General features: G+C 47.6%; 1 protein-coding gene across 1 annotated transcript in view; it reads left to right on the forward strand.

Moving 5' to 3' along the window:
• STAB2 (stabilin 2) overlaps nucleotides 1-11,751 on the forward strand; it is an 87,866-nt gene extending 76,115 nt beyond the window's left edge. The window contains exons 57-68 of the mRNA XM_010291694.1: nucleotides 126-319; nucleotides 1,365-1,506; nucleotides 1,850-1,983; nucleotides 3,129-3,294; nucleotides 3,519-3,625; nucleotides 4,260-4,379; nucleotides 5,159-5,299; nucleotides 7,139-7,246; nucleotides 7,739-7,741; nucleotides 9,721-9,849; nucleotides 10,981-11,100; nucleotides 11,701-11,751. Coding sequence (XP_010289996.1) covers nucleotides 126-319; nucleotides 1,365-1,506; nucleotides 1,850-1,983; nucleotides 3,129-3,294; nucleotides 3,519-3,625; nucleotides 4,260-4,379; nucleotides 5,159-5,299; nucleotides 7,139-7,246; nucleotides 7,739-7,741; nucleotides 9,721-9,849; nucleotides 10,981-11,100; nucleotides 11,701-11,751 — 1,415 coding nt within the window. The remainder of the gene's footprint in view (nucleotides 1-125; nucleotides 320-1,364; nucleotides 1,507-1,849; nucleotides 1,984-3,128; nucleotides 3,295-3,518; nucleotides 3,626-4,259; nucleotides 4,380-5,158; nucleotides 5,300-7,138; nucleotides 7,247-7,738; nucleotides 7,742-9,720; nucleotides 9,850-10,980; nucleotides 11,101-11,700) is intronic.
• The last annotated feature ends 765 nt before the right edge of the window (nucleotides 11,752-12,516 follow it).

Consider the following 12,516-nt stretch of genomic DNA (forward strand, 5'->3'; position numbering starts at 1 on the left):
TTTCCCCCAAACAAGAGTTCAAGTATTTTTAGTGCGCCTTAAAAATCTGGAGGTGGTTTGTCTTCGTGAAGAACATCCTCTTTAAAAGCAGACTTTACTCACCTGTTTTCTTTTCCCCCGTGCAGCTGCAGACCTTTGCCAACAAAACAACGGTGGGTGCCATAAGGCAGCCGAATGCACACAACTTGGGGTGAAAGTCTTCTGTAGCTGCCAGAAAGGATACAAAGGCGATGGCTTTACATGCCTTCCAATAAATCCTTGCGCCGATGGGTTCAACGGAGGCTGCCACGAGCATGCCATTTGCATTGTCATAGGACCTGTAAGTCGAATTATTTCAGTCACCAGCAGGGAAGTCTGAGGCATTTCTTCCTGCTGCCGGCAGAAGTCGTTTCTCTGGCTGGGTCACACACGCTCCATACCTCTCAAAGTCCCTGTTTTCAAAAAAACCTTTACAAAGCTCCAGCCTGCTTCCCACATTAGTTTCGTATCCTTTCATCTGAGGGGCAAGAAACAGTTTGAAATCTTTCCTCTGGGGCAAGGGGTACTACAGCAGGTGGGATATTTTGCATGTGTAATTTTTCTGTCCCCTTCTTTGCTTTCCCTAACTGGATATCCCTATTTGCAATAGGAGCTTGTTGGACGGCAACTGAGTATGTTTTGGTAGCTAAACCTAGGGACAGTTGGGAGAAGAGTGTCCCTTCTTGGTTGGCCGAACTTAGCTTAAAAAGCTCTGTACCCACGTGGTACAAATTCCTTGGCCCCCACGGTCAAAGTTATTGAGGAAAACATGTGCGGTGACTCGATCCAGCATTTGCCCTGGTGCTTTCGGGATCACCTGTCTATTCCATTTTGGTGGCTTGCCTGATGTGTCTTCTAGGAGCTATCTAGAAAAGCCTTGCCACTAATCCGTTCCAGCTGCCAATCATGGCAATCCCTGGATGTCACCAACTCCTCCTTGGTTTATAGTTCTCGATTTATTACTATCGGTGGGCTGCTGAATTCTGTTCATGCTTCCGTGCCCAGTCATTTAAGTATAATTTTGATAGGTTTGCCATCCACTTTGATTAATTACATGTCATATAATTCTCCAATGCATGTTATTCACTTTGTGGATGGAATTATGCTTTGGTATTAATTCAGTAAAACGCCCAAGTGCATGTGTAAATGTTTTGCTTAGAAGAATAAATGTCAGTGTCAGAGTTTGTGGTCTGTTGAATCACAGTTGCTAGTAACAACTTTCCTGTTTGTCCATGCCTGGCTCTATCAAGTGAAATTTTTCCAACAGTTTAGAATGTTGCTTCAATTACCAACATTTATGTCAGCTAAGTACTTGGCTTGGCCTTTTCTATTCTCTCTCTGACCAGGACAAGCGCAAGTGCGAATGTAAAAATAACTACATCGGTGATGGGCTGAACTGCTCGGTGATGCAGCTTCCTCTTGACCGCTGCTTGCAAGACAACGGGCAGTGCCACCCCGACGCTGACTGTGCCGATCTCCACTTCCAAGGTGAGGATGGCACACCGTGCACGCCACAGGACAGGGACATCCTCGTCCCTGCACTGAAGCCAGTGGCCAGGATCATTGTCTCTGTAAGCTCATTCAGCCCTCTACCTATGTCTCCTTGAAACAATGAGAAGATTAAAGCTAGAATGTGTGCTTACATACTTTGTAATACCAGATTTACGAAGCAACAGATGAGGGCATTCCAGGTAGGAATGTTAACCCTAAGGGATCAATCTGTCCTTACTCCATTTCACAAAATTCATGGGTATTTGTGCGGCACAAGTTGACTCTGCATGCAGACCTGGAAACCCCCTCAGGAAGAGCTGGTTCTTCTCTCTCTTTGCAGATACCACAGTTGGGGTTTTCCACTTACGATCCCCGCAAGGGCAGTACAAAATGACTTATGAGAAGGCAAAGGAGGCCTGTGCCAATGAGTCGGCCACCATCGCTACGTATAACCAGCTGCTGTACGCACAGAAGGTGAGGTAGCCTCACTACGGGAGGAGATCCCCAGAGCGGACCAAAATGGAGAGGGATGAGCAAGGGGGCTGCTAATAAGCTTCATTTTCCCTCCTTCCCTTCGCCCGTGCCCCAGGGTATGTTTGGCCGTGAGCAGATTTCAGGCTGTTTTATAGGTTTCATGACTACTCATACAGCACGGACACCAGCTGCCAAGTTCTTGTTTCCAGTGATACTGGGGTGAGATGGTAGAGTCAGACATACAGAGTATTTTCATGGGGGTTTTAATTACCAGCTCTTCTTAAATAAATGTACACTTCAGAATTATGCTTAGATTATTTTTTTTTTTTTAATGTAAAGATCCAAGAATCTTTTCCGCAAACGCTGTTAAGTTAGCAGACCCATTTCCACATTCTTTTCCTTGAGTGTGTTACAGATGACGCATGGCTGACGCCAGTGAGGTGAGCATCGCACCTAGGGTTCGTAAAACTTGTTTTAGAAGAGTGGGTCAGACTGACCATGCCTTTCTGGCTCCTTCCCACCTGCGGAAGGAAGACGCTCACCGTTCAGAGACACCTTTAGCAAAATGTGAGGCTGGACCACAGCCAGCACGTAAACCTCCTTCTGCTGCCCGAGGAGATTCAGATTGCAGCCAAAGCTGCATGTGCCCTGTGCCCCGAAGTCTAAATATTTTTCCCTCAAAGCAGCAAAGTCAGCAGTGGGGCTGGCTCCAGCGCTCCTGGAGACTTATGTTCTGTGTTGGGCTGGTTTGTCAGCCCTTCCCACGCTGAAAAAAGGTGGGCTGGCACACAACGGGATCGCGCATCCCCTCCGGCTTTCGCACCCACCTCTGATCCTTCCCGGCTTTAGAAGCTTTTCTGGGGAAAGGTTCCTTCGCTCTGTGTGGGGAGCCGCTGGCTTCCCGAGGGGTTCCTGTCTCCACAGCCCTGTGACACCGAGCTCCGCACAGGCAGGCTGCAGGACGGACGGATGGACAGAGCCCCCTCAGACACGCAGAAAGAGGACTGGCGGGTCCGGTGCTGCCCGAGTGCCCGGACAGGGGGGCTGTGTCCGGGGGTGCTGTGTCCGTTTTATCCACAGCCCCCCAGCCCCACCACCCAGCTCTTCCCCCTGTGTTTTTTCCCTCATGGCTCTGCCGGCTGCAGGCCCGGTACCACCTGTGTGCTGCCGGCTGGCTGGACGGTGAAAGAGTGGGCTACCCGACCGCCTTCTCCTCCCCGAACTGCGGCGCCGGGTACGTTGGCATCGTGGACTATGGGAGAAGAGTCAACCTGAGTGAAACCTGGGACGTCTTCTGCTACAGGGAGAAAGGTAAGAGGGTCCTTTGCTGCTTCCCTCTGTGCCGAGGGGAGCCGCAGCCTGGACTTCAGTCCCTTCGGTCGGCCGCAGCCTGCTAGATAACATGGCAAGAGACTCTGCCTCTGCCTGAAAATAATACTCTTTTGCCTGCGAGTTGTTTTTAAGGGCCAGAGCAGCCTAACGCCTCCTCGGAAAGGGCGTTTGCCCACGTGGCTGTCTGTGTTTGTACCTTCCAGAGGTGAGCTGCACCTGCAAGCCAGGCTACGTGGGGGACGGCTCCTCCTGCAGCGGGAACTTGCTGCAAGTGCTGACGTCCTTCCCAACGCTGACAAACTTCGTGTCGGTACGGCCCACGGCCGGCGCGCCGCTCGGTTGGGTGAGCGGGGCGAAGCAGGCTCTGCCCCTGGGTTGTATCCCGGTGGTTGCTTTACCAGCGGGTAACACCACCACGCCAGCAAAGCAAGGTGGAGCGGTCTAAATCTGCACCGTCAAAATGAGGGGGGAGGGGGAATCTTTTTAATGACTTTCTCCAAAGAGGTTTTGGGGTTTTGAAAACTCATTTGGAAATTAAATGCTTCTGCAGCTTTAGCTTAAAGAGGATTCTGTGCTCAACTGCTCTGGGGTTTCTAAGCATCACAAGGAGAGCAGTGTTCTTTTGTAATTTTATCAAATTGCTGCTGGGGAAAGGCAAAGCATTAAAAGGGTCATTTTCTTGCCACTTCTCAGATATGTGTAAGTAGCCTCAAAGACAACAAGGGCTCAGCTCCCTCTCAGCTTCCTACAAGTTTAAGATATACTTGATGAATCAGCAGCTAAAACTGTGTTTTAATACAAACTTCTTCCGCAATGTCTCTCCAGAGATGCTTCATGGCCAATAACAGAAAGCCTCTTTGTCTTTATACGGTCTCGCCTTTTTGGCTCCCTGCACAGGAGCTTGCAATGGCTCTTCAGTAATGCCAGATTTTGTTTCTGCCTAGGACATCATGGCTTACTCCAACAGCTCTAGGAAGGGGAGAGAGTTCCTGCGGTACCTCATGGACCTGTCGGTGCACGCCACTCTCTTCGCTCCAAACGATAGCGGGTTAAGGGAAAATGAGGTCAGGGTTGGAGTTTTTTTGTTTTCTTTCCTTGTTTAATAACACTTTTTAAACATTATGGGTTTCTGTATTCCAGTGAAATTTAAGCATAAAAAAAAGAAATCTTAGTATGACTTGACTTCTGTGTAGCCCCACGTAGTTTAAACTGTGCTTCTGAAAGAGGCGAGTTCATCGTTTCCATTTCTCTTCCACGTTAGGAGTGCAAGGTTACTGAGTGTTCGAGTCACTACAGAGAATTTTCCATCAAGGATTTTAGTTACGCAGTTACAAAGGAGTCTGCCTGACATGAAGCCTCCTCTGGCTTATTAACATCAAGCACAGTTATTTGAAGAAAGCGGTGCACAGCTTTGGTATTTCCCACAAATACATTAAAGGCACCTGTTCCTAGCTTCACTTCTATGCTTACACCTTTTTTCTTTCCTTTCCTTCAATCAAACATTGTCTCAAACAATTCACATGGGTTTATGCCCTGGCTTGCATCTTCAAGCTGTCTGGAGTGTCTCTGAGGCTCATCACTTCAGGTCATCATATGAAAAAGTAAAATCCTTTGTCCCGCCAGAATCAAGGTGCTGCCTGCTGCAGGCAGCCGTCGGAGGCCAGCACCGACAGAAGATCCCACTGTTCACATCCAGATTTTCCCAATAGCCTCTACCCCATATTGCACTTGCTGCAGCATTAATAGCAAAGAGGGAAAAAGGTCACAGGCGCTTAGTCTAAGGGTAAATCCAGTGGATTTATGAGATCAGGTAATGTTTGTTGTATTTTGCTCTCGTTTGCAGACTCTTTCGGGGCGAGACATCGAGTATCATTTATCTAACGCCAGCATAATGTTTTATGAAGACTTGACCAACGGAACCACTCTTTTAACTCGCCTGGGGGAAAAACTCCTCATTACAAACACCAGGGGCCAGGAACACCAAGCCCCCTCCGCTGAACAGGTACCTTTCTAATAAATTTCCCATTTTCACGATTTTTCCCCCCATTATTCTATACCCTGTAATAGGGTGACACACTGATCTGGAGAGCACTTCAGTAAGGTTGGAGTGGGCAGCAATGAAAATGCAAAATCCTTTGAAAACACAGCCAGCTTCTCATTTTTTATTAAGAAAACACTCGCTGCCCAAATGACCTCTGTGACAGCAGCCCCCAAAACTGCGGTTGGGACTCTGCTGTGGGAGATGCGGTAGAGCTGAATATGAAAATGAGAAACCCAGCGCCAGTGGGCTTGCAGTTAAAACGTGCTCTAGAGGATGGCGCCGGACCCAAGGAAAGTTGAGTGCCCAACATGCCAACTGCCGTGGGGGATTTTCAGGGACCCCAACAAGAAGGAAATAGGCGCTGCAGGAAGAGGTGCACAAATGGCTCCTCTGTTGCCTTTGCTCCCTTCCTCCTTTGCCTTTCAGGAGAAACTCCTTTGGCATGAGAATTTCACGCACTTGATTTGTATGTTTAAAACCACCCTATACTGCAAACCAAGCAACCATGTTAATAAGTATACCCTCATGAGAGGTCGAGTGCACCAGCACAAGGCTTACCCATATCACTCACTAGCATGCTAGGAGCTCTTTTGGATCACTTTGATCTGATACTTGAGTTAGAAGAGATTCTCCTTAAAAAAAGTCTTCCTCTCTTCAACAGCCACCAAGGGGAGGCTCTGAGCCCATTAACACAAATCTTGCTCCTGCCCTTCAAAGCTGGTTGGAAATTTGTAGCTTTTCTTCTGGAGGACCTGAGCAAGCCTCCCTGTTGCCCTGGCTGCCGTAATGCACAGTGGGGTGCCAGGGTGGGAAGGAGAGGTGGAAGCTGCTTTCCATGTGTGCTCCAGGTAGCCAAGCACCCATCCCTCCAGCACACCAAGTCGAGGCCCACGAGCTTTCCCCAGGACCTTGGAAAGGCAGCACAGGAGTGAAGGAGAGGGAGGAGGACATGGTGTGACTCCCACACCGCTCTGCAGTGCCACCACGGCTCAGCACCTTCCTCCCGGTGCACAGAAAGTTGCCGCGTGCCTCAGCTGGCGCGGTGTGCGTACCACCTTGTGCCGGGGCAAGTGCGGGCAGCAGCGCTGGGTCCTGCGCAGAGATGAAACCGTTTTTCTAGGACGCAATTTAAAGCAGAGCTTGCAGCAGCGCAGACTCCCATGCACCCGCCCGCCAAAACGCAGGAAAAACTCGGGATGGGCTCGGAGCAGTCAAGGACTCCCTTTATCAGCAGAATCTAGAGAAGGGTTAGGGTGGCAATGACTGATTCCATCCCTCACCCTTCTCGCATCCTGATGAGCTGCCAAATGGGACCACCTTCCAGGCCACCAAATAACCTGTGGGCAGCAGCTCCCTGTCAGCGCCAACCCAGCTCCCCTGAGTCAGCAAACCCCGCACAAGCGGCATCCTCAGCACAGAAAGCGGCTCTCACGGAGGCAGGCTGCAGGCTGCCTGGCACTCAGGAGTAGCAGCACTCCTAGGCAGAGCTTGGCAATTGCACAAACATCACAAAAACCTTTATAAAAAAAAAAAAGTGGGGACAAAGAAATGCCTGAAGGCCATATGCAGGTAATGATGATGGCTACTTCATGCGCAGGAGAGCCATGGTCAGCCCCAGCCCATCCCAGGCTGATGCCCAGGGAGGCAGCGGCATAAGCCTCCCTGTGATTTTTCTCCGTGTGTCAGTAACTGAGGTGGGGAAATAATCTCAAGGTTTCAGTCCCCAAGCGAGGAGAGGAAGGAGGGTCACAGCTCGGGTCTCATTGCTCTTTCTCCTGGCAGAGCGAGATCAGGTATGTGGACCGAAGTGCTATTGTTGAGTGGGACATAATCGCTTCCAACGGGATAATCCACGTCATTTCAGAGCCTTTAAAGGCTCCGCCAGCACCTGTAAGTACATAGGGATTTTTTTTTTTTTTTTGGGTGGTAGGAGGTGGCTGTGGCTTGTATCATCCCAAACTCATAGCTGACATTCATATATTGCCAGTTTCCCTCCCATATATGCAGTTTCAGTTATTTTGAAGGAAAATTAAAAGTTGAGAACAAAGTGCCAGTGAAGCTTGTTCAAAATGTTTCCATCTGAACAAGTTCTTTGCACATTTATTTTATCTAAAATAAAAGCTCCGTTTTATAATAGAGTTCATTTTTGTAATGGAGGTTTTCTAAAGCTCGATTTCAGTTCTTCCAAAAAGACCTTTCAAGCTTCTAAGGAAAATTTTCGCTCTTGCTTTACTTTCATTTCTATCCAAAACAACAAGGTGTTTTGAAAATACGTATTTTTTGCCTACATGAATCTCTGCAATGGTCCCAGTTACCCAGTTCTCTCTCCCATCAGAAAAAAACAAAGCAAACGGTGCATGGCAGAACAGCAGAGTTCAGAAGGGGGTGCTATCCTTTCCACGGAGGCAAGTCGAGGTGGCAGCTGCACTGCTTCAAGCTGGAATCAAAATGGTACAGGGCCCAGCAGCAGGGAGGCAGGAACAGGGTTCTGTTTATTTGCCACCAGAAAAGTTTACTGCGTTGGATGAAAGGGAGGAAAAACATTTTGTCCACCTGCAGTGCAACTGGGATGTTTCTCAAAAGTGATCCCTGCTGCCCCTGGGAGCGGTGTGCAGCGAGCACCTGTTTTTCCAGTACAAAATGTTTTCCTTAAAGTAAGTGTTAGGTGCACAGTGTTAGTGCTCCCCAGCCCTGTTCCGCCCAGGGTGCTCTGGGATGGCCCAACACAGGCTCAAGCTGACCTTGCAAGAAGACCCACCACTTATTTCACCTGAAGAACTTCCCTTCTGTCGGGGTAACTCACCCTGATCCTTCTCTCCCTGTGCCGGAGGGGCCTCACTCACATTTATACCCCATCCATCCCAGCTCTGATTTCGGAAGCGGCTAACCAGCTGTTCCTCAGTGCACAAGATTAATCCTGTTGATACCCTGTTTCTCACCTTCATTCTGTCCCGAGCAACCCTTTCTCCTTTACAAACCAGTCTTCTTGTTCCTCGAAGCTCAGTAATGTGCCTGCACAATCTCAGCTCACAAAAATCCCTTGCAGCCTACAATCCTCAGAAGTAGGAAATGACACACTTGAGTAAAAGCATAAATTACTGACTGAAAATGATTCAAAATAACAGGCAATTTCTGACTGTCTACAGCAGCATGATATTACAGTCTTTATAAAACCTTTCACATGCTAGAGGGCAACTAAATGTCTTCCAATATTTCACTGTCCAGCTGCACCATGCAAATAACTTTGTTTTCTAAAAAAATAAATGGAGAGCATATTTTTGCCAGGGTAAGTTTAATAATTAGTTTTCTAGGCAGGAGGCCACGGAGCTAAGGCAGCACATGGAAAAGCAAGAGTAAGAGCATACAAAACACTTTCTACTCATTTCCAGACCCCTCCTCGCCTCCTGGCCTGCTAGCAAAGAGCACAGTGCTTTGGGGAGATGCCAGCCTGAGTGGCTGCATGCACTGGGAACCCTCAAACTTATCATTACCCCAAAATTGCTGGCCATCTTCATGATACCAGTCTATCAGGCCACAGAGCTGCAGAAGGCAAACCAAAGTCAGATTCTGGCAGCATTTCTCCCCTTTCGATTAAATCCAGATCACATGTGAATTTCTCTCAGTCTTCACCTACACATTTATCCAAATACTTAAAAAATATTATATTTGGGTGGGCACTTCACCTGCTTGACCAAAGAATGATTTTGGGTTAAAGGCACTGCATGCTTTGGGGCAGAATGAACTACAGAAGGCAGGCGTTGGGTCACTGGCGGAGCCCCGCCCTGCGCACCCACCGCACAGGCTGGCGGTCCCTCTAACCAGCGAGAAGATGGGCCTCGTCCTAGATGGGGCTTGGTTCGAGCCCTGGTAAGCGGGGCTCAGAGGGTGGTAGAGCTGCCGATAGCTGGCAATAACCAACACCCCTCCGGTGCGCAAAGCAGTGGGGAAGAAGCTTGGACCTAAACACAGCCCTCAAGGGTTTGTAGCACAGGTTTCCAAAGCTGCTGAACAGAATTTGGTAGCCGCTTCTCCTCAGGTCAGTGAGGTTTCAGGCTCGCCAGAGCCTCTACTCCTACTTTGAAAAACCTGACCAGAAGAGATCGCTTCGGCATGCTCTGTAACTTCAAAAATCTAAACAAGGTGGAACTGTACTACAGCCAGTGTCCAATACCCTGAAAAAAACCTTATTGTAATTACTATCAAAAGGCCATGTTTAACTGTCCTTCGGGCACGCGTACCGGGGAAGTCGAGCACAAACGCAATTCAGGACTAGGGCGTATCTCAAATGGGCACTGCGTGTGCCTGGGTGCTGGACGGTAACCAGTGCCCGTCTGTAGCGCTCTCATCCTCTCTCTCGCTTCCAGGCTCCTCTCCATGCCAGTGCCGGGACAGGAATATTCTTTGGCATCTGCCTGGTTACTGGAATTGTGGCTTTTATCGGATACTCTTACCTCAGGTTTAGGAAGAGAAACACAGGCTTCCAGCACTTCAAGGTAGGTGACAGACGCGAAGTGGGGCAGGCAGCACTACCCCAGACCCACCGCACCCCCCAAACTCACAGCCTCCAATTTCCCCTTGCATTTTATTATGCTAGAAACATTCCCCATCGCTTCCCACATGAACCATTCAGACTAAGACATGGAGAAAGTGGGGAAGGCTCACAGGCTTGTCTTGGGCACGAGCTTACATTTGCCTAGTGCTCTCCCAGACCTCTCCCTCTGGGGTGCCTGATGGGCTCTGGCCCTCACAGACACTTCCAACCCCAAGGAGACTGGCCAAAAGCTTCATTGACTGCACAGCGTCGGTGTAGAAGTCTTTGCCTCACGAGAAAGCTCACCCTTAGGGAAGCAGGTAATTGCAGACACTAAAAGGGCATTTGTCCGCTTCCCCCCTCCACCATGGCACTGCTAATAGTTTTGCTGCTCTGGAGGTTGAAATGTTTGATAGGAAAAAGGCCAGATTAAAAAGACAAACACATTTAAATGATTGTCAGGATTGAAAAGTGCGAATTTTTATACTGATGCACTCTCACGCTTGCTTTCTCTTAACTAACTTTGCTAGCCTTGCGTAGTATCATGATGACGCTAAACCAGCCAGCAACAGCCAAGCTACTCAGAGACGAGGGATGACAAAAAAGTGTTACAAAATACACAAAAATCAATCCAAAAGAAAGTCTACCTAGAAGTAATCAAAAATCCCTTCCTATTCTAGATGCTGCATAATGTGAATCATCTTCTAGGGGGAAAAAAAAAAAAAAAAAACAAAAAAAAAAACCCCAGGAGTTGTGAGCCAGGAGAAATGCTGGTATTTTTATATAGTTGCAATGAGAGTGCTCAGGACCAACCAGGTACCTTTTATCCCAGGCAAAATGTCAGGGCAACACCACTTCTCCCACGCTTTGCTAAGGCTTTAAAATAACAAAGGAAAGGAAAGGAAGGTACCAGTGTTAAGTGACTTGGGAGAACACAACGACCCAGGACGCAGTTCATGCCCAGAGACCCTGACTGAGATAAAGCCAGTTCAGTCAAAACACTGCACCAGTCGGTAGTGAAGCTTAAGTGACCCACTTAACGCACTGTTAGGAGGAGGATGGATTTTAAGCAGGTTTGTGTGATTTTACGTAGTCAAAAGGTGACACTGATGCAACGTCGCTGGACAAGTCACAGCCTTCAAATATCACCAACCCCTCATACGAAAGTTCTTCTGCACTGACGCCACCAGAACCTACTTATGATCTTTTCTCAGTAAGTGTTCATTTTTATTTGAGATTGAGACACAATTAAAATAATGGTAAGAGGGAATGACTTTATGAGAGGAAAATGTCTAGTTGGAAAAAAAGAGTAATTTGGGAAAACACCATTCAAGTTCCTGGCTTTCCTGTCTCACCACTGCTAGAAATAGAGTCTGTAGTCCACAGCTGTATCTCAAGTCTGTCTTCCAAAAGAACTGAATTAAATTGGACTTCAACTGCTGCTGGATGCCAGTGATGTGTCTATAGGAACTTAAAACACCTTCCAGTTTTGTCTTCCCTGCTCTTTGCTGCAAACACAGCTGAGTGCCATGCCAGCACTCTGCAAAGAATCTGAAATGCAACAGGAAGGGGGCTGAGAAACGAGGGAAGGAAAAATTGAGTAAAGCCAGAATATCTGAACAGCCGCAATGGTCCAATTTAGCAAGACCCTCATGTACATGCAGAGTCTAAAAATCAAAATACTTTTCTATATCCAGTAAAAAGACTTGTTTGGTGCAAACTCTGCTATCTGTATGGACAAATTTGCCAAAAAGTGACTTTCATTCCTTAACTCAATGTTCAAGTCTGATTTTCTTTTTCTTCTATTCTATAGGATTTGGATGACCAGCAGCTTGTGATGAGTGGTCCTCATGATCAGAATTAAAGACTGAATTTGGTATTAGTCAATTATAAAACACATTTCTATTTACACTTACTGTAAAAAAACAGCACCTATACCATTCAGGGAATAAAATCTCGTTACATATTAAAAACCAAAAGAGCACAGCTTTGAGAAGATGCAGTCTGTAGGGTTCACGGAGTTACCAACCTCAGAAGCGGTGGCTGTATCTGAGCAATACCGACTATGAGTACCAAATGCAAAACAGAGTCTCAGCTAACCCACCCACAAACAGACACTTCTCTGTGAAAAGCATGACTTTCATGAGCCTGCTATTAAACTGCTTTTCTTCTTCTGCAAAGACTTTAAAATGGTCTCAAACACACTGCTAACTTGGCAAATAGCCTACATTTGCTAGTACTCCGGCTCTACACTTTCATTTTGGCTCGGTTACAACTACAACTGGCAAGTGTGAAACAGAACATGTGTTAAACCTGTGTTTTTAAACTTAAGGGATTTTTTTGCTAGTATACTTTCTTGTAAGAATTTCAGCAGCAGGAAACGTAAGCACTGCATCTGCCCCACTCGCCTCCTCCAACTTTTCTGTCTTTCCTCAAACTTGACTGTGTTTTGTTTTGAAAAAACACTACAGAAACCACAAAATATTAAGAAAAGGAAGATTTTCTTGCTGGCAGCAGTAACGTTCCCCTAGGACACGCTTCCTGGTGTCTGCCACAGGGGCAGGAGGGAAGATGTCACTGCAAGAAAGCACGAGTTGCCTCCGAGAACACCCCCAGGATGCCTCCTATC

This window comes from Phaethon lepturus, unplaced genomic scaffold (assembly GCF_000687285.1).
Source record: "Phaethon lepturus isolate BGI_N335 unplaced genomic scaffold, ASM68728v1 scaffold2410, whole genome shotgun sequence".
Lineage (NCBI taxonomy): Eukaryota > Metazoa > Chordata > Aves > Phaethontiformes > Phaethontidae > Phaethon > Phaethon lepturus.